General features: G+C 67.7%; 2 protein-coding genes across 3 annotated transcripts; one reads left to right on the top strand and one right to left on the bottom strand.

The window, feature by feature from the left end:
- The first annotated feature begins 278 nt into the window (after window positions 1-278).
- Window positions 279-4,747, top strand: IMP4 (IMP U3 small nucleolar ribonucleoprotein 4). The gene is made up of 9 exons (XM_075914968.2): window positions 279-437; window positions 1,083-1,191; window positions 1,409-1,492; window positions 2,536-2,645; window positions 2,876-3,008; window positions 3,090-3,244; window positions 3,647-3,741; window positions 4,288-4,361; window positions 4,534-4,747. Exons 1-9 carry the CDS (start codon window positions 357-359, stop codon window positions 4,662-4,664), a joined length of 972 nt encoding a protein of 323 aa, XP_075771083.2. The 5' UTR covers window positions 279-356; the 3' UTR covers window positions 4,665-4,747.
- On the bottom strand, window positions 4,682-18,551 carry PTPN18 (protein tyrosine phosphatase non-receptor type 18). Of its 2 annotated transcripts, none has more exons than XM_075914967.2 (17): window positions 18,289-18,551; window positions 13,524-13,632; window positions 12,988-13,064; window positions 12,543-12,632; window positions 10,000-10,038; window positions 9,832-9,900; window positions 9,365-9,427; window positions 9,117-9,259; window positions 8,278-8,344; window positions 8,123-8,200; window positions 7,943-8,026; window positions 6,709-6,785; window positions 6,052-6,311; window positions 5,897-5,979; window positions 5,715-5,742; window positions 5,337-5,408; window positions 4,682-5,169 (listed from the first exon to the last, which is right to left on the bottom strand). In XM_075914967.2, exons 1-17 carry the CDS (start codon window positions 18,364-18,366, stop codon window positions 5,102-5,104), a joined length of 1,485 nt encoding a protein of 494 aa, XP_075771082.2. In that variant the 5' UTR covers window positions 18,367-18,551; the 3' UTR covers window positions 4,682-5,101. The 2 variants fall into 2 exon arrangements, with proteins under 2 accessions (XP_075771082.2, XP_075771081.2); XM_075914966.2 differs by having other exon boundaries at window positions 12,537-12,632; window positions 18,289-18,550.
- Window positions 18,552-19,236: the final 685 nt, after the last annotated feature.

Below are 19,236 nucleotides of genomic sequence, written 5' to 3'. Positions count from 1 at the left end.
CCCACCCCCGTCCTCGCCCGGCACATGACCTTGGAAACCAGCCAATCCCGGATTTCCACCGGGGCGGAGCCTCCCGGCAGCTCACCAATCAGCGCTGAGGGTTTGGGCGAGGCTCTCCAATCACCGTCGAGGGAAAGCGGGGAACAGTCGCTGATTGGACAGGACCGTTCCGCTTCGGCGAGGAAGCCACGGCCATCTTGGTTGAGGGCCAGCGCGGCTCCGTGCCGTTTCGCCGCCATGTTTGTAAAGGGCAAACCTGCTCGCATCCGTGCCGGCCGCCATCTTTGTGAGGGGCAACCCATCGGCCCCGCCCGCCTCAGGATCCTGTTCTGTGATAGGCCGGGAAGTCTGGGCCAATGGGAGGTTTTGGTGTTGAGACCGGCCGGTCCCACGTGTTGGGGGAAGAGAGCGGCGGGTCAGCCGGAGCCGCTACCATGGTACGGGCCGAATGGGGGGGGAGTTGTTATTGTAGGGTCGCGGGGGGGGCCCTCTCCCCTGGGGGGGTTGGGTTTGTTATTGTAGGGTCGCGGGGGAGGCCCTCTCCCCTGGGGGGTTGGGTTTGTTATTGTAGGGTCGCGGGGGGGGCCCTCTCCCCTGGGGGGTTGGGTTTGTTATTGTAGGGTCGCGGGGGAGGCCCTCTCCCCTGGGGGGTTGGGTTTGTTATTGTAGGGTCGCGGGGGAGGCCCTCTCCCCTGGGGGGTTGGGTTTGTTATTGTAGGGTCGCGGGGGAGGCCCTCTCCCCTGGGGGGTTGGGTTTGTTATTGTAGGGTCGCGGGGGGGGCCCTCTCCCCTGGGGGGTTGGGTTTGTTATTGTAGGGTCTCCTGACTGGGGCAGCTCACACCCCCCTCTGGGGGCGGGGAGGCAATGGGCGACTGGTGATGGGAGTCTCTGCTTTGTTATTGTTGGGTCACCTCTTGGCAGGGCCCCAGGTGCCCCCGTGGAGCAGGGCGAGTCCTGGTGTGTTGAGGTTGGGTTGCCTCAGGGAGGGGCAGAGGGGCAGCTCCCCGTGTGGGTGAGGAGGGAAGCTTTCTGCCCCTCCCCCACTGTGTTAATCTCCCCCAAAAAATGTGTGTTCCCCCAGCTGCGCCGTGAGGCCCGGCAGCGCCGCGAGTATTTGCACCGGCGGGCCCAAGAGGAACGGATCCGGGCCACCGAGCACAGGAAGGAGCAGCTCAGGCAGGCGCTGGAAGGTGCATTGCCCCCCCCCTCCGGCCCCGCCTGTCCTACTCCCCCATCACGTCCTGGGGCCGTCCTGCTGCCCCCTTGCATGCCTGCTGGTGCCCTCGCTCCAGCCCTGCAGCCTGACATTTGGGACTGCTCAGTGGAGGAGGGGCTGAGGGAGGGGGAGACCTGTGAGGGGAGGGGGTTGGGTCTGGAATCGTTGACTGACTCCCACTCCCCCCCCAGAGAATCGGCTGCTGCCCACGGAGCTGCGCCGGGAGGCTCTTGCGCTGCAGAAGTCCATTGAGTTTGATGACCAGGGAGCAGAAGGTGAGTTTGGGGGGGCAGGGCAGTCGGGGGCGCAGCCAGCTTGGTGCCCCCCCGAATCACACCCTCAAACCCTTCCAGGCCAGGAACCCCCTCCCTTTCCTGACCCCCTTGTCCTGCGTCCTTCCTGACCCCTCGCTGCCCATCTGCCCTGAAGCATGAGAGTGGGCCACCTCCGTTTGGGCTCAGAGGGCCTGGGCCTGCCACATGCTGCCCAGGGCCGGTGCCCCTTCCTGCACCTGAGATCCCCCCTCCCCCCCGGGCTGAGTGGGGCACAGCCGATCCGGAGGCTGCAAAGCAAGACGTCAGACCTCGGCGCGAGAGCTGTGAGCCCTCCAGTCCCGAAGGACGCGGAGGCTTGAAACGGTTCAGGCGTTCCAAGGCCAAGCCCTGTAGTCAGCCAGTTTTATCCCTGGCCGTCACGGGGCAGAGTGACTGTGTGTAACTGCCGGGCGGACCAGCGAGGCGTCTGTCGACCGTTTTCCTGCGTGTGTCTCTTGCCCTTTCTACTGGCGCGACAGAACGATTGTTACGCCTGGCGGGCCCCGACATTGAACTCTTTACATTTTCCTCGGGGGTTTTAAGCCTTTTAACGTTTGCTCTCGTTCCGTTTCCACTTGTGGGAAGGGGGGGGCACGAGGGGGACACAGGACTAGTTTCGCGGCGGCAGAGGCTGACCCTCGGACAGTTACGGTTTCGGAAGCGGGGAGAGAGACGTCGTTGCCGTCACACGTCCAGCCGCACAAAGGAAACCGCCTGCAATCCCCTTGGGCTACAGCCCCAGCTTTGCGGCGCTGCTTTTGCGGAGCCTGGGCTGGGCCGGTCCCGTCCGTGCGTGCGGTGAAAGGGACTCGGGACCGGCCGCGGCGGGAGAAATCTGGGGGTCTCTGCGTCCCCGCCTGCTTACAGTAACCCCAGCCCCTGAGGCCGTGTCGATGGGCTGGGTGGAATGGGTGCAGGCCTTGGCTTCTATTCTCAGCTGGTGGGGAGGGCGTGGCCGAGCCAAGGCCCCGCCCCTGCCGTTAACCCCTCACCTCCCACGGCAGGGCTGGTGACGCACCAGGATGACGAGTATCGCTGGGCCGGAGTGGAGGACCCCAAGGTCATGATCACGACCTCGCGCGACCCCAGCTCCCGCCTCAAAATGTTCGCCAAGGTACGGGGCCTGGCTGTGTTATTGTAGGGTCTCCCGGGGGGCGGGGCGGCTGGCCTGGTGTTCCTTGCAAGGGACCCCGAGAGCTGGTTTGCTTTCCCCGGGGCCTCCCAGGACCTGGGGCTGGTAGGTGGGGTCCCCCAGGGGGCGGGGCTGCTTGTGGTCAGAGAGTGTCCTGAGGCCGGGGAAGGGGCAGGTTTGTTTATTGTAGGGTCTCTCTCTTTCCCTGGCAGGAGATGAAGCTGCTGGTGCCGGGGGCCCAGCGCATGAACCGGGGGCGGCACGAGGTGGGGGCTCTGGTCCGGGCGTGCAAGGCCAACGGTGTCACAGACCTGCTAGTGCTGCACGAGCACCGCGGGCAGCCAGGTGAGTGGGGGGACGTGGGGGAAGGGGGGGCTCTGTCCCAGCCTCCCCCCCGCTGACACCCCCCTTCCTTCTCCCCCCCAGACGGACTGATCGTCTCCCACCTGCCCTTCGGCCCCACGGCCTTCTTCACCCTCTGCAACGTGGTGATGCGGCACGAGGTCCCCGACATCGGCCCCATGTCCGAGGCTGCCCCCCACCTCATCTTCCACAACTTCACCTCCCACCTGGGCCAGCGGGTCAGTGGGGGCCTCGCCCGGGGCGGCCCTGGGGGGGCGGTGGGCGTGGGGGGAGGGCCCGGCCCTGGGGGGCGGTGGGCGTGGGGGCAGGGTCTGGCCCTGGGGGGCGGTGGGCGTGGGGGGAGGGCCCGGCCCTGGGGGGCGGTGGGCGTGGGGGGAGGGCCCGGCCCTGGGGGGCGGTGGGCGTGGGGGCAGGGTCTGGCCCTGGGGGGCGGTGGGCGTGGGGGGAGGGCCCGGCCCTGGGGGGCGGTGGGCGTGGGGGGAGGGCCCGGCCCTGGGGGGCGGTGGGCGTGGGGGCAGGGTCTGGCCCTGGGGGGCGGTGGGCGTGGGGGGAGGGCCCGGCCCGTTATTGTAGGGGCTGCAGTCCCCTCCCCCGCACCCAGCCTGCGCTCTGCCCCTCAGGTCTGCAGCATCCTCAAGTACCTGTTCCCGGTGCCCAAGGAGGACAGCAAGCGCGTCCTCACCTTCGCCAACCAGGCCGATTACATCTCCTTCAGGTGCCCGCCGGGACGCTGGGGTTCTCTTGGGGAGGGCAGTGGGGGCTAGTGGTTAGAGCAGGGGGGCCTGGGTTCTCCTGTGGCTTTGGGAGAGGGGCTAGTGGATAGAACATGTTGGGGAGGGGGCAGGGAGCGGGGGCTAGTGGTTAGAGCGGGGGGGGGGGGCTGGGAGGCAGGGCACCTAGGTTCTCCCCCGGCGCAGGGAGTGGGGGCTAGTGGTTAGAGCGGGGGGCTGGGAGGCAGGGCACCTGGGTTCTCCCCCGGCGCAGGGAGCGGGGGCTAGTGGTTAGAGCGGGGGGGGCTGGGAGGCAGGGCACCTGGGTTCTTCCCCGGCGCAGGGAGTGGGGGCTAGTGGTTAGAGCGGGGGGGCTGGGAGGCAGGGCACCTGGGTTCTCCCCCGGCGCAGGGAGCGGGGGCTAGTGGTTAGAGCGGGGGGCTGGGAGGCAGGGCACCTGGGTTCTCCCCCGGCGCAGGGAGCGGGGGCTAGTGGTTAGAGCGGGGGGGGCTGGGAGCCAGGCCCACACCAATCTCCCCTCTGCCCCGCAGGCACCACGTCTATAAGAAGCTGGATCACCGCAACATTGAGCTGTCGGAGGTGGGGCCCCGCTTCGAGATGAAACGTGAGTCACATCGGGGGGGGGTTACCCCTGCCCAGCCCCCCTGCCCGGCCGAAGGGGTTGGCCGCTCCCCCTGTGCGTGGGCGGAGTTGTGGGGAAACCGAGGCACGCGTGGGCCCCTCCTCGGCCGATCCCAGGGCCCTGGTGCTGAGGCCTCGCCCCTCCCTCCTTGCAGTGTACTCCATCAAGCTGGGCACGTTGGAGCAGGCGGCCACGGCGGACGTGGAGTGGTCCTGGCACCCGTACACCAACACGGCCCGGAAGCGCCAGCACCTGAGCACCGCCCCGGCCGGGGGCCTCGCATAGCGGGCGGAGCCCTCCTGCCCGTCTCACGCTTTTATTGTTGTAGGGTCTGCTCCAATACATGGCTGGGTCCAGCCCTGCGCGTAGCTGCTGCTTCTGTCTGGGGCAGCCGTTCCCGCCTCGCTGGGCACAGCCGCCAGGGCGGGGGGTTGATCCTGCCGCCCCCCGGCCCCGGGGCCCAAACCGCGTCCGCGCCCCACTGGGTTAAACGGGGCGGGCGGCAGACCCGGGCGTCCAGGCCCCTGGCCCCTTGTCCGTTACCAGCGGTGCCTGGGGGGGCGATGCTGCAGCGGGGCCGTGGCTCAGTCCGTGTGCGATGGGGGGCAGGGGCGTAGGCCGTGGCTCAGTCTGTGTGCGATGGGGGGCGGGGGCGTAATCCGTGGCTCAGTCTGTGTGCGATGGGGGGCAGGGGCGTAGGCCCCTCCCCCTCACAGGTCCCCCTAGAGCCGTGTCCACTCAGCTGGGGGGTCGCGGGGTCCTTTGGGCTTCCCGATGCGGAAGTTATAGCCTGGGGGCGACACAGCAGTAAGGGGGGGGCCTGTCCCCTCAGTCCCCCCTCCCCATTTCTCAGATCCAAGCAGCTGCAGGGGCCCAGCCCCAGACCCCTGGTCTCTCCCTCCCCCTTTCTCCCTGCCCCATATCTCAATCAGCCAGCGTCCCAACCCCCATTCCTACCGAGTGCGGTGCCCGGGGAGGCCTCCAGGTCCTCGTAGCTGTCAGTGGATTCATGGCGGGGGGAGCTGGGGGCTGGGAGAGGAGAGAACAAACAGTGAGCCCCCCAACTCTTGTTATGGTGATGCAGCCACTTCTGGGGCGGGGCAGCTGGGGAACAGCTACATGTAACGCCCCAGAACAACTGCTCCCTGGCCCTGAGATGCAGCCACTTCTGGGGCGGGGCAGCTGGGGAGCAGCTCCCCATAACGCTGGAGGTACAGCTGTGGCTGAAAACGCCTCCTTCCCCCAGCTGGCAGGGTTTTTCCCCCAGCTACTGGACTAGCTTCCCTGTGTTCAGCTGCGTAACCCTCGCGCCCCCCCACCACCGCCCCCACTCACCTTTCTTCTGGGGCGACGCCGCAAAGCCCTGTCGACAACGGGAAGGGGAGAGATGAGATGGAGAAACCATCCCCGTCCCCACCCTGCTCCGACCACTGGACACCACTTCCCTCCCTGGTACCCAGCCCCTCCCGCCCCGCCCGGCGACGTTGCCCGTTCCCAGGGGTGGGGGCGACACTCACCGGGGGCTTCGGACCGAGCCCGATGTTCTTGGTGCGGCCGGCGCTGGGGCACGGCGAGGGGGGGCCCCGGGGGCTGGTGTCACCTGGAGCAGGGAGGTGCAGGTGAGACCCGGGCCAGGGTTGTTAGAGCCCCCCCCCCCCGCCCCTCCCCGTACCTGCTCCAGCAGGGCTGATGTGGGTGTATCCGCAGCCAGGGCTGGGCGGCGGGCGCTTCACGGGGCTGCCGGGCAGGGAGTAGCTGGCCTGCAGCCCCCCGAAGTCGATGGGGGACCCCTCAGGGCTGCCCCTGCCTGGCTTGCTCTCCCGGGGGGACCCCGCTGGGCCACCCCCCCGGCGGAACTTGTTCACCACGGCGTAGGTGTCTCCCATCTTGGGGGGCAGGTCCGGGGGGGGCTCAGCCGGCACCGAGATGCTCCTGAGGCAGGGAGGAGAGAGGCAGCAGGGAGTGGTGCTGGGCGCAGGCGTGCTCCTCCCCAGAGGCAGCTGGAGACCCCAGGTCTGGCTCCCAGTCCGCCCTCCCCTAGCCCAGGAAGGGCAGAGCAGACACTCGCTGCGTTTGTCACCCCACCCGGAAACCGAGTAGCTGGGAGTCTGGTTGGGGGTCAGAGCAGGCCTTGTGGGAAGGCGAGGGAAGTGCTGAGAGCAGCTCCCGCATTCCCCCCTCCCAGGAAGCACCCTTGGGGCGTTCACTCTGGCCCCTACTGATGCCGCTCCTGGGTGCTGCAGGATGATGGCCGGGCTGCGGGGAGCGCCGGGGGAGAGGGCCTGGGCCGGGCTGCGGGGAGCTCTGGGGGGACCCCGCCCCCACTCACCGCAGGACGCCGTTGCGCTTGCTGGGGGGCGCAGGGCCGCGCAGGGACACGGCGTCGTCGTACAGGGCCAGCCGGTTCTGTGGGAGAGGACGGGTGAGGGGGGGGCCCAGCTGGGTGCTGACTCCGTGTTTTCGCTTCTTCCGGCAGGAAGTGTGGCAAGGGGCTGCGTGCGCAGGGAGGGGAGCTCGGCCGGGAGGGGCAGAGAAAGTGGGGGGCAGCCCCTCTCCCAGCATGTCCCCCCCTTCCCACAGAGCCCAGCCGGCCGCCCGGCCCTCTGTCCGGCCCCGTTTGTCCCCTCCCAGCCGGCCTTCTGTTCTCCTGGCCATGGGTCTGTCCCGCCCCACGCCTCCGACCCCCTGCGGCCCCGGGGCAGGGACTCACGGGGGATGGGATGGGGCCCAGGTTGGGGGGCTGGGGCCCGGCTCCCCTGTGGCTCCGCTCCGGCCTGAGCTGGCTGGGCCCTGCCCTGGGGCCCGTCCCGCTGGAGGGGAGCCGGTGGCCCCCAGGCAGCCCCCCCCTCCCCCGCGGCCGCGTCCCTCCCCCGACAGGGCCCACTTACGAACCCCGAGGCAGGAATCAGGATGTGGGGAGGGGGGGCTATAAATAAATGGGGCCAGCCCCTGCTGCTTTCCTGCTCCGCCTTTCAGCGCCGGCCGAGCCCCGCCCCCATGCACCCCGATCCCCCCCAGCCTGCCCCCTCCCCCCATGTGCACTGCCCAGCGTGCACCTGATTCGGCCCCTCCCCCCCAACTCTCCCATGTGCACCCCACAGCGTGCACCCACCGATCCGCCCCCCCCCCCCCCTCCCCGTACCGCACAGGCAGAGAGAGCTGCTCACACGGGGCTGAGCCGAAAGGGGAACCGCGGGCTGCAGCTGCCTGGGACTTCCTCTTGCGGGGGAGGGGCTGGGGAGCAGGGCTGGGGGGGGATGGGGGCGCTAGGGGGTGGGTCTAGAGCGGGGGGCTGGGACACTATGTAGGGAGGAGCCCACCTCAAAATTGGGGGGGCCCTGCCCCACGTGTCCCTGCCCCCCCCAAGGGGACGGGCCCTGTCCCGCATGTCCCTACCCCCCCCCGCCCCGCGTGTCCCTGCCCCCCCAAGGGGACGGGCCCTGTCCCGCATGTCCCTACCCCCCCCCCGCCCCGCGTGTCCCTGCCCCCCCAAGGGGACGGGCCCTGTCCCGCATGTCCCTACCCCCCATGCCCCGCGTGTCCCTGCTCCAGGGCCCTCTCACCTCCTTGACGTTGTCGGGGGGCCCAGCAGCCAGGGCGGCTCGGAACATCTCGGCCACGGCCTCGTACAGGAACCCGTATTGCTCCTGCCAGCGGGGGGACGCGCCGTGTTAGGGCAGCGGGGGGGGGGGCGGGCCCCCTTCCTCCCGCCCCAGGGGCGGGGGTCCGGCCGGGGGGCTCACCTGTGTCTGGACAGCTGCTGGTCGCTGCTTCCTCATGGCCAGGACGATGTCAAAAATGCTGAAGTGCGGGGGGATGCTCTGGAAAAGAGGAGGGGGGAGAGTCCAGTGGGGCGGGTGGGGGGGGGAGGTACAGGGGTGGGGGGGGCACTGCTTACCTGACGCAGGAGGAGGTGTCTCACGTGCTCCAGGGTACAGATGACGCCCGTTCGGCCACAGCCAGCGCTGCGGGTGGGGGAAGGAAGTAGGTGAAGAATGACACCCCCCACCCCGCTGCTGCTCACTGCCCAGGGTGTTCACTCTGAACCCTACTGACCCAGGAAGCCAAGGAGCGGGGCTCGCCGCGCCGGGTCGTAGTGGGTGTGTTCACTCTGAACCCTACTGACCCAGGAAGCCAAGGAGTGGGGCTCGCCGCGCCGGGTCATAGTGGGTGTGTTCACTCTGAACCCTACTGACCCAGGAAGCCAAGGAGCGGGGCTCGCAGCACCGGGTCGTAGCCGGCGTGTTCTCTCTGAACCCTACTGACGAGGGGCACCCCACAGATGCTGCTCTACCGTGTTTACCCTGAAACCCAACAAGTGGGGCTCGCAGCGCCGGGTCATAGCAGGCATGTTCACACTCAGGCCGCGGTTCATCGCAGTGTGGTTGTGAAGTGTGAAGTTTGCTCAGTGTGTTTAAAACAGGGCCCTGGCTCGTGACAATGCCTGGGGTGGGAACAGGGGGCCGTGGCAGTTCACTCTGGCCCTTAATGATGGAGTGACACGAGGGTTGGCTTTGTTTTGACGTGGGTGGTACCAGGGAAGCCGTTTGGGGAGGGCTCGCTTGGATGTGGCATCTCCGCCGACCCCCAGGAGCGGCCAATCAGCGATGGCTCTGCAGGCTGCATAAATGGGGCGGAGCTTGCCGGGGGGGCGGGGTTTGGAGTGTGGGAGGGCGGGGCTTGGCTCTTCCTAGCACATCTCGGGGCTGGCTCCATGCGGCGCGAGGGGCCCGCTACCTGCAGTGCACGCAGACGGGGGCCGCGTCCTCCCCCTGCCTCAGCCGCACGTGCTCGATCATCTCCAGGAAGTGGCCGTAATTCTCGGGGATCCCGCGGTCAGGCCAGGCCACGTACTGGAAATGGGTGAGGGGCCGCTCCTCCTGCGAGAGAACCACCAGCGTCAGCCACGCAGGCCCCCCAGCCTCTGCCCAGCCCCCGCAGCAAAGCGCCCCCTGCTCAGCCCCCCCCCCCCCAACTTCCCTTACCTGCTGGAAAGTGACACTCAGCATGCGGAGTAGGACGTCGGGGTTCAGCTCCTGCTCCTTGATCTAAGGCAGGAGACAGAGGCCCCAGGAGGTGTTAAACTTCGATGCAGTGTCTCTCTGGGGCAAGCAGCCACCTCTGGGGTGGGGCGGGAGAGGAACAGCCAAACAGAACAGCATAGAGAAGGCTGCCAGGGCCGGAGATGCGGCCACCTCTGGGGCGGGGCGGGAGAGGAACAGCCAAACAGAACAGCATAGAGAAGGCTGCCAGGGCCGGAGATGCGGCCACCTCTGGGGCGGGGCGGGAGAGGAACAGCCAAACAGAACAGCATAGAGAAGGCTGCCAGGGCCGGAGATGCGGCCACCTCTGGGGGGAGGGGTGGCACTGCCCCGCAGGACGGAGACAGGAAGTGAAGGGGAGTTGCGTCTCTCCTTGACAACCCCATCGACGGCCCCCGACCCCGTGGTACCTGGACGATGGAGAAGGGTCCCATTTGCAGCGGTTCTTGCTCCAGCGGCCAGTAGCGTTCGCACTTTTTCTAAGGCGGGAAAGTCAGTTCACAGAGGGTCCCTGGGGAGGCTGCCCCCCCCCGCCAGGGGATGGGCTTGGGGGGCTGCGGATTGCTCCCCGCACTCACCTTCCCCATCTCTATCTCCCGGCAGGCCATGGCAATCACCTGGGGAGGAAACGCAAGGGTCAGGGACATGGGGCGCGCGCCCCCCAATGCCTGGCTGGACTGGCCTAGAGAACCCAGGTGTCCGGGCTCCCGGCACCCCCCTCTAACCACTAGTCCCCACTCCCCCCTCCCAGGCGTCTGGGCTCCCGGCACCCCCCTCTAACCACTAGTCCCCACTCCCCCCTCCCAGGCGTCCGGGCTCCCGGCACCCCCCTCTAACCACTAGTCCCCACTCCCCCCTCCCAGGCATCTGGGCTCCCGGCACCCCCCTCTAACCACTAGTCCCCACTCCCCCCTCCCAGGCGTCCGGGCTCCCGGCACCCCCCTCTAACCACTAGTCCCCCCTCCCCAGACCCAGGCGTCCGAGGCCCCCACCTCAGAGATGCCCTGTGACTTCGCACAGCCCTTGGCTACGCCCCAGCCGCTGTTCTTTGTACACGGCTCTCGCCTGAGACCCGACGGGCTCACTGCACCTGTGTCCTGCAGGATCGCTCCCCCCAAGGGTAACATGGGGGGGGGGGGGGGGCTCTTGCAGGGGGAAGAGGGTTAGCTGGGAGCCCTGCTTCCTGGCCTTGGGGTTGGCCATTCCCAAGAGATAGCGGCTCCATAGGCGTCAGCACCGGGACCCGGCGGAGCTGAATTTCTTCCCTCATCCCGGCCTGTTCCGCTCTTAGGCTGCGGTTCCGCCAAGGGTTATCTGGGGCTGTGACTGGGCTGGCCCAGAGATGCAGCCACCTCTGGGGCAGGGCGGCTGGGGAACCGCCGTGCAGAACGCGGCTCGGCGTTCCGACTGGGCCAGCAGGAAATCGGGCCAGCGAGAGATCGTGTCCGTCTCCTGGGCGGGCAGGAAACGTACCCGCGGGCCCGGTTGCGGGATGGAGCTGGTGACATTTCTCTGGGGTGCGCAGTGTGGGAACAAGGCGCGGCTAGCCAGGCACCCCGGACACCACCTGCTACCCGAGGCAGAGGGGCCAGCGGAGGGCGGAAAATCAGACAAGGTCTCACGGCTCCCTCCAGTGGCCCGCCTGGATGGGGGTGAGCGAGGCAGCCCCGACGGGAGGAGCAGGCCCGGGCCCGACAGCACCCCCTATACGGGCTCTCCCCCTCCGCTGGAGGCAGAAAGGCGGGGCTGGAAGCCACTGGATACTTTTGGGCAGGGAAAGGCTGGTGACGGCAAAGCAGGGAAGCGCTCGGCCCAAATTCCGCCACCCCCTGGAATAGAGCAGGGGCTGATCCACCCTAGGAAAGGAGGCTGCCTCCGGCGTCCGGCGCCCCGCCCCGGGGAAAGCCTCCGCCACGTCCACGCCCGGCTGGCCCCGCAGGCAGACGCGCCCCAAAGCCAGCTGGGCAAATCGCAGCGGCAGCGACGGGGGCCGGCCTGCTTGGCCCATCCCGGCCGTAGGCCTGGGCCGGCCGCTGCGTCTCTGCAGGGCTCCCGGCCCGCACGCCCAGCGGCCGTCAGAGCCACGGTCCGGTTAGAGCACCGGCGCCAGCGGTGGGCACGGGGAGACGGGCGCTGCCCGCGAGGAGGCTGCCTGAGGGGCGGGGACGCTAATCGCGGCGCGATGGGCACAGCCGGACCAGCGCCGGGAGAGCCTCCCCGGAGACACAGTCGGGAAACCGGCCTCTCCGCCGGCACCCATCTCACGCTGCCCTCTGGCCGGACCTCGCGCTCCGGGGAACCGGCACCCAGGGACCCCTCCCGACTCCAGCGCAGGGTGGAGCCGGCGGGAGCGGAACCCCCGCGCCCCAACGCTGGCGAATTTCTCAAATTCTACTCAAACGTCAAATCCAAGGGGGCCGGTTCCGAAACGGGCCCGGGGAAGCGTTTGCGTCCAGTGCGGCACATGCCAAAGGAGCCAGGCAAATCCACGGGGCGGATCCGCGCCGGGCCTGGCTCGCGTCTGCTGCTCGCAGGCCAGGCGGGGGGAAGCTGCGGGAGGCAGGGTCCCGCAGGCTGAGCGGTGCAGGGAGACGCAGCACGAGCCACCGCGCTCCAGCCGCCGAGCGCTTCGCCCGCACTCAGGTGCCCCCCAAATGGGCAGGACGGCGCCTTCCACAATCGAGAGACGCTTAGAACGACGGAGCCGGGGAGAAAACGCAGCGGGAGGGCGGGGGGGGGGCCCTGAAAGCTGCTCACAGGGGCGCGTGCGAGTGGCGGAAATAAGGACCCGTCCGTGTAGCGCGTGGGGGGGGGTGTGGGCGATACTGGGCCGGCGCCACCGATCCCGGCGGAATGGATTTCGGGAACTCGGCACCGGCTCCCTGGACTATTCGGTGGAGAATGGTGACCCAGTGGGGGGGTTCTGGGCGCCTCCTGTAGCCCAACACCCCACCACGGGCACTTCTGTCTCGCTTGGGAGACACCGAGCCCCGGCCGGCGAAGGGGCTGGGGGGGAGGGGCAGCCTCGCTAGGGGACGGGGCCTGAGCCGGCCGGGGGTCACGGGGAAGGGCAGGGGACTGGCAGGCCTGGGACCCCGAGAAGCGTCTCACCCACCTTCACCTTGTACTCCCAGATCATGCGCCAGAAATCCAGGACGGTGTGCGGCAGCGGGCCCTGCGTCGCGATGTAGCATCGCCGGCTATTGACCCCCTGCGGGGGGCAGAGGCAACGTCAGTCACCCACCTGAGCCCCGTGAGCCCCTGCCTGCCACCCACAGGACGATGCCCCCTGCCTAGCCCCCCGCTGCCCCTGCAGCCCAGACCCCCCCCACACTGGGTCCCCCACCTGCAGCCCAGACCCCCCCACACTGGGTCCCCCACCTGCAGCCCAGACCCCCCCACACTGGGTCCCCCACCTGCAGCCCAGACCCCCCTGTCCCAGCCCAGACCCCCCCACTGGGCTCCCAACAGCACAGCGCCCCCTGCTGAGTCTCTGCCCTGCCCCCCTGCAGCCCAGTGCCCCCAATTGGCTGCCGGGGCCCGCCTTGCTGCGGGTGGAGGGCTACCTCGATGAAACTGGCGTTGATGTAGTCCGTCTGCCCTTCCTCGGTGCGGAGATTCAGCACGACCCGGGTCTGATCGTCTGCCGGGGAGAGGGAGGGAGTGAGAAATAGGGGGGAGGGGGGAGAAGGCCCCACATGGGCTGGGACGTTAGACTGGGAATAAGGCGCCGGTTGCTCACGGTGCGTGTGACTAGCCATGGGCCGGGTTCCCCAGCGGGGTGGTGGAACGGATGCGTTTCTAAAAGATCTGCTGTAGGAATGATTTGGGGGTGGGAGGGGGGCTTTCTCTGGCCTGTGGGATACCAGGGTGAGAGGAGATACTCCTTTCCGGCCAGGGAAGCTGTACTTCTGTGAAACCTGGTCCTGAGATGCGGCCACCTCTGGGGTGGGGCAGCTGGAGAACAGCCACACATAACGCTGCCCAGGAAAAACTCACCTGGCACTGAGATGCACCTAGCTCTGGGGTGGGACATCAGCGGGGGGGGGGGGGGAGAGCCACACATAACGCTGGACACTCCAGAACCCCCTCCCAGACTCACATGGCAGGATATCTTTGTACCGATTCTTCTTGATGTTCTCTGTCCTGGCCCCCGCCTCAGTGGAGAAGCCCTGTTGCTGCCGGAAGGCGCTGGCTCGGGCCTTGATATCCTGCGTGGACAGAAGGGGCAGGAGGGGGAGGAGGAGAGGGGGTCACTCAGGGAGCCTGAGAGAGGACCCCAACAATTGATGGCTCAGCGAGGCCTAATACTCCACTGTACTGCACCCCATGTTCCTTCCCTGTGACCTCAGCCCCCTTCTCGTACTGGACCTTCCTACCACCTCCAAACTCAAAGGGCCCCTGGAGGATCACTAGCCCAGCACTGAGATGCAGCCATCTCTGGAGCAGAGCAGAAGGGGAACAGCCACATATAACACTGCATGGTGATGGCTTGCCCGGCCCTGAGATGTGGCCGCCTCTGGGGCGGAGCAGATGGGGAACAGCCGCACATAACGCCACACTGAGATGACTCCCCCGGCACTGAGAGGCGGCCGCCTCTGGGGTGGAGCAGATGGGGAACGGCCACATATAACACAGCATGGCGATGGCTTGCCCGGCACTGAGAGGCGGCCGCCTCTGGGGTGGAGCAGATGGGGAACGGCCACATATAACACAGCATGGCGATGGCTCACATAGGGATAATTCCTGAGCTCTTGAGTCAGGTTTATTTTTGGAACAGGCTGCTTCTGTCCCTGCCGATGTCAGACCAACCTGTCCTACCGGCTCTGGAGGCTGGTATCAGCAGGCCCACACCCTTCCTAGAACCGGTGTGGGGGGGGGGGGGAAAATCCCCGCTCCTGCTCCAGAACAACCCTCCAGGGAGAGTTAATCCGCAGAGGCACCGCCTCCAGCCTGGATTCCTGGGCTCTCTCCCCGGGGCTGAGCGCGGAGTGGGGCCTAGTGGTTAGAGCGGAGGCTGGGCGGCAGGAATGGAGGGGCTGGCTGGCTGGGGGGGCAGGGAGCCTCTCCAGTCTAGGGGTGCCAGCGCCCACCCAGGCCCTGGCTGGTATTTCAGAGCCAGGCTCCGGGCTCTGTGGCGGGGGCTCGGGCCGTTGGCCGTTTGCCCCCAGCGGCCTGCCAGCTTTGGGGTTTGCCTGCGGCCGCGTGGTCCCCTACGGCTGGGGGGGAGCAGGCGGGGCAGAGGGGGCAGTGGGAGGCCAGCAGGCCGTGCGGCTTCTCCGCAGACAGAAGTCCCGTTGGGGGCCCGGGGGCGGCCCAACACGCTGGCCGTTCGTGTCCTCCAGGGTTTCCCCCAAAAGCTCCAGCCGGGCAGGGAAGGGAGAAAGCGCAGGGCTGGGCGGGGGGGTGGCTCTGGATCCGGGTAGCTCCCGGCTCCGGCACACAGGGTTTGGTCTTCGTTCCCGTGGGCCGGAGGGGAAGGGAGACCCCCAGATCCGGCACGGGGCAGCTGTCTACTCTCCCGCCAAGGAGGGGTTTATTCCATCACAACCGTGGTCAGTTTCCCTCCCCGCTGGAGGCAAAACGGGAGGAAACTGGGATCTTTGGAGGGTGGATCTGTACCTCGGGGGGGGGGGGGGCAAATATTAGCCGTGCAGGGTGCAGAGGGAGGGGAGCTCGGGGAAGGGAGTTTGCCCAGCGGGTCCCAGCTCTGTTCTCGGCTAAGGGAACGGGAGATCGTTCTAGGGCAGGAAGGTCACCGGGAGCATCCAGCTCCAGCCGCGCCCCCCAGCCCAGTCCTGCCGCGCCCCCCCAGGAGGTCCATCTCCCTCTCCCATTGTCAGATTCACTTTCAGGATCCAAGTTTTCGGTTCCCAGGGCTGCTTAACACCACAAAGCAGCTTCTGCGTTTCACTTTGGCTATGCTGAGCCAGGGACTGAGAGCAGTCCTGTGCCGTGTTCTGTGCGGCTGTTCCCTCCCCTGCCCTGCCCTGCCCCAGAGCTGGCTGCATCTCTCTGTTGGGCCAGCCATCCCTTGTGGTGTTATGTGCAGCTGCTCCCCAGCCCCCGCTCTGGTTGCATCTGTGAGCCCCAATAAAGTGGAATGAAAACAGCGGTGGATAAGTCTGGACTATGCTACGGGGCTGTGCGAAGGGGCTGGCTGGTTCGGTGGGTTGGGAATGGGGCAGAGGCCTTTCCCTACGGGGGGAGGAGAGACAAGCTCTGCTCAGTCCCCCCCCCCCCCCCAGCCCCAGCCCAGAGGTAGCTGGGATTTGTTTGGGCTGCGTTTATATCGGAAATCGGCCACCAGCGTCAAGGGAACAAAGTCCCTTCTGGAAAATCCATTTCCTTGTCGGAGGGGAGGGCAGGCCGGCACGGAGCTGCACCGATGAACCCGCCCCGCCACGCTCCCTTGCCCTGCCCTCCTGCTCTGACCCACTAAACCCCACCCCCATGAGCATCGGGGACGGGACCCAGGCGTCGGGCCTATAAAAATAACCTCCTGCTATTTTTTACTGAAACCAAACCAGAACCACCCCTCCCCGAGTTTTGCCCCTCCCCAGAAATAGCTGCATCTGAGCTCCGGACAAGCCGTCGCCGGGCGGTATCGCATGCAGCTGTTCCCCAGGCAGTGTTATGTCTGGCGGTTCCCCAGCTGCCCCGCCCCAGAGGCAGCTGCATTTCCGCACTGAGCGCAAACAGCATGCTCTGTGACTGACAGCAGCGCTGTCCGAGGAGGAGGGGCAATGTAACAGGCTAGCGCCGCCACCCCACAAGCCACAGTGATAAGGGGAAAATTTGCATTTGGTGCCTGCTCAGCCCTCAGTCTATTTGAATCGGCACCTGGAGCTGGTGGAGTTGAATTTCTGAGCATTTCCCAGCTCTGCCTGCTCCCAGGCTGCAGTTATGCAGAGCAGCTGGGAGCCAGGCTGGTGGGGCTCACCTAGCCCTGAGATGCAGCCACCTCTGGGGCGGGGTGGGGCAGCGGGGAACAGCCACACATAACGCCCCAGCGGGGTGGCTCACCCAGCACCGAGATGCAGCCAGCTCTGGGGTGAGGGTCCCGGGGAGCCGTCTCAGCCTGTTACCAGAAGGGACGGTCCTTACTGAGTCTCCCATTTCACATCAGATCTGGGAGGGGAGTGGGGTTTAGTGGTTAGAGCAGGGGGGAGGGTAGGAGAAGTGAAACAGAAGGGAAAAGTGTGTGGGCTCGGCCGCTCTCCTAGGACCGGTGTTTGAGTTTCCTGAGCAATTTCACTTCAGTTTAACGAGCCCAGCCCTAGCGACACGCACCGGGGAGCCGACTGCCACGGGATTCCCAAGGCCGTGCCTTCCCGCTGCAGGGGCTCCTCACCCAGGGCTGAGGCGGCCACCTCTGGGGTGGGGGAACGAAGGGGTCTGAATGCGCCAGCCAGCTCGGATTCGGCTGGGGCACCCCCCAGCTTGTGTGGGGAGGGAAGGGGGAGGGGAAATCTAGTGACCCTGGAGAGTGGGGGGGGGGCTGTTTCCACCAGGAAGCATCCCCAGCCAACCCCCATTTCCTGTAGCACCCCCCAGCACCCGGCCCTGACTACCAGGGGACAACCCCCCCCAGTATCCCCCACCCAATGTCCCCAGGAGCAGGCCCGGGCTGCCAGCGGGCCGTGTCCCCCCAGGGGCCGGGCCCCGCCGAACTCTGGGCCCACAGAGGTGCTGGGGTGCAGGAAACAGGGGGGCAAACTGGGAAGCCATTGGCTGGATTCTGCCACTTAGCTGTGTCTGCCCCGGGGGGTGACTCTCCAGCCGGCTGCGATAGGGGCGCAGGCAGCCTCCCCCAAAGGAGCCCAGAAGCTCCATCCAAGTATGATCCTAGGGGGCCGCTGGACCCCCCACGCCCTGCCTCTAACCACTAGACCCCCCGCTCCCCTCCCAGAGCGGAGGAGAGAACCCAGGCACCCTGGTGCCCAGCCCCTCCGCTCTACCCACTACACCCCGCTCCCCTCCCAGAGCGGAGGAGAGAACCCAGGCGCCCTGGTGCCCAGCCCCTCCGCTCTACCCACTACACCCCGCTCCCCTCCTCAGAGCGGAGGAGAGAACCCAGGCGCCCTGGTGCCCAGCCCCTCCGCTCTACCCACTACACCCCGCTCCCCTCCCAGAGCGGAGGAGAGAACCCAGGCGCCTGGTGCCCAGCCCCTCCGCTCTACCCACTACACCCCGCTCCCCTCCCAGAGCAGAGGAGAGAACCCAGGCGCCCTGGTACCCAGCCCCTCCGCTCTACCCACTACACCCCGCTCCCCTCCCAGAGCGGAGGAGAGAACCCAGGCGCCCTGGTACCCAGCCCCTCCGCTCTACCCACTACACCCCGCTCCCCTCCCAGAGCAGAGGAGAGAACCCAGGCGTCCTGGTGCTCAGCCCCTTCGCTCTACCCACTACACCCCGCTCCCCTCCCAGAGCAGAGGAGAGAACCCAGGCGCCCTGGTGCCCAGCCCCTTCGCTCTACCCACTACACCCCGCTCCCCTCCTCAGAGCCAGAGAAAGGCGCCGGGTGTGCTGCCTCCCAACTCCCCCCGGCTCTCACCACCCGTCCCCACTGTCCCCAGAGCCAGGGCTCCCGGCAGGGCGCTGCCTCCTGCAGCCCAGCAGGCGGCTCGGTCCGGGCAGCGGGAAGGGAAAGTTTAACCCAGCCCGGATTAAGGGCTGCAGAGCAGCGAGCGGCCCAGGACGCCTGGGTCCTGTCCCGGCTCCGGGGGGGCCAATGGTTAGAGCGGGGGGCTGGAAGCCAGGACTCCTGGGTCCTGTCCCGGCTCGGGGGGGGGGGGGGCTGGGTCCCGTCCCGGCGGGATCCCCCGGGGAGCCGGGCAGACGCGCTGCGCCCCGGCGCGCCTCACCTGGAACTCCTGGCGCAGCTGGCCCGGGCTGGGCGCGGCGCCCAAGAAGGCTCGCAGCGGCTGCTCCGGGCGGCTCATGGCTGCCCCGTGGCCGGAGCGAGGGCGCCGCGCAGGACCCAGGGGAGCGAAGAGGAAGTTGAGGCCCCCCCGGCGCGGCCGGTTGGGCGAGCCCAGACCTGGGGCTGGCCGCCCGCCAGGCAGGCAGGGGAGGGAGGCTGCCTGGGACAGAGAGAACCCGGGCCACAGCTTCTCACGCGGCCCCCCCTCCCCTCTGGGGCGGGGCTGCATCCCAGCGCCGGGCGAGCTCTCCCCGTGCCGCGTTATATGCGGCTGTTCCCCAGGTGTCCCGCCCCAGAGGTGGTTGCATCCCTCCCTGTGCCATGTTGTTTGTGCGCAGTTTTGCTCCGGGCTGTTTCCGTCCCCTTCTAGGAGCTCTCTGGCTTCCTGGGGGTGGGGACCGGGGTGTGTCTGTCTGCCCCATCGCTGGGGGGCACAGGCCTTCTTGAGCAACAGCCCACTCACCCTCCCATGGGGATCCTCCCCCTTCCCGACCCTCCCCCAGCATCCCCCCAAACTGGCCTCCAGCAGCCCTCTCTGGATGCTAGCCCGCCACTGTGGTGCTTCTGTTAAATTCCCCAGCATTGCCCCCGTGTCTGCCCCCACCTCCTCCCAGCCGTCAGGAAATGAACAGCGGCGGAGACTGGCTTCACCACTGGGGCCTTGCCCGGAGCTGAGATGCAGCCACCTCTGGGGAGGCAGGTGGGGAACAGCTGCATAGAACACCACCTCTAAGGCCTTTAGGACAGGAAGGGGAGGCATTTTTGATTTATGGATGACATGGGGAGGGGGAGGGGATTTAGGGAGCCCTAAATCCGGGTCTCCCTCTGGATTTGACACTGGGGTCCCACCTTCAGCTCTGTGTGCGGGCGGCTGCGGAAGGATCAAGGC

The sequence above is a fragment of the Pelodiscus sinensis genome, chromosome 18 (assembly GCF_052426305.1).
Source record: "Pelodiscus sinensis isolate ZL-2025 chromosome 18, ASM5242630v1, whole genome shotgun sequence".
Classification (NCBI taxonomy): Eukaryota; Metazoa; Chordata; order Testudines; family Trionychidae; genus Pelodiscus; species Pelodiscus sinensis.
Note: the sequence above shows the minus strand (reverse complement) of the source record. Positions and strands in the feature narration are given on the sequence as shown.

Bases quoted from the DNA above. Each gene is read 5' to 3' on its own strand.
- PTPN18 (XM_075914966.2), bottom strand. From the start codon at position 18,366: ATGAGCCGCCCGGAGCAGCCGCTGCGAGCCTTCTTGGGCGCCGCGCCC. The intron at 8,027-8,122 runs GTGAGCCCCCCG...CCCCGCTGGCAG, and splicing joins CAGCAGCTGTCCAGACACAG to GAGCAATACGGGTTCCTGTA. The intron at 5,980-6,051 runs GTACGGGGAGGG...TCCCTGCTCCAG, and splicing joins CATCAGCCCTGCTGGAGCAG to GTGACACCAGCCCCCGGGGC.
- IMP4 (XM_075914968.2), top strand. From the start codon at position 357: ATGGGAGGTTTTGGTGTTGAGACCGGCCGGTCCCACGTGTTGGGGGAA. The intron at 1,493-2,535 runs GTGAGTTTGGGG...CTCCCACGGCAG, and splicing joins TGATGACCAGGGAGCAGAAG to GGCTGGTGACGCACCAGGAT. The intron at 4,362-4,533 runs GTGAGTCACATC...CCCTCCTTGCAG, and splicing joins GCCCCGCTTCGAGATGAAAC to TGTACTCCATCAAGCTGGGC.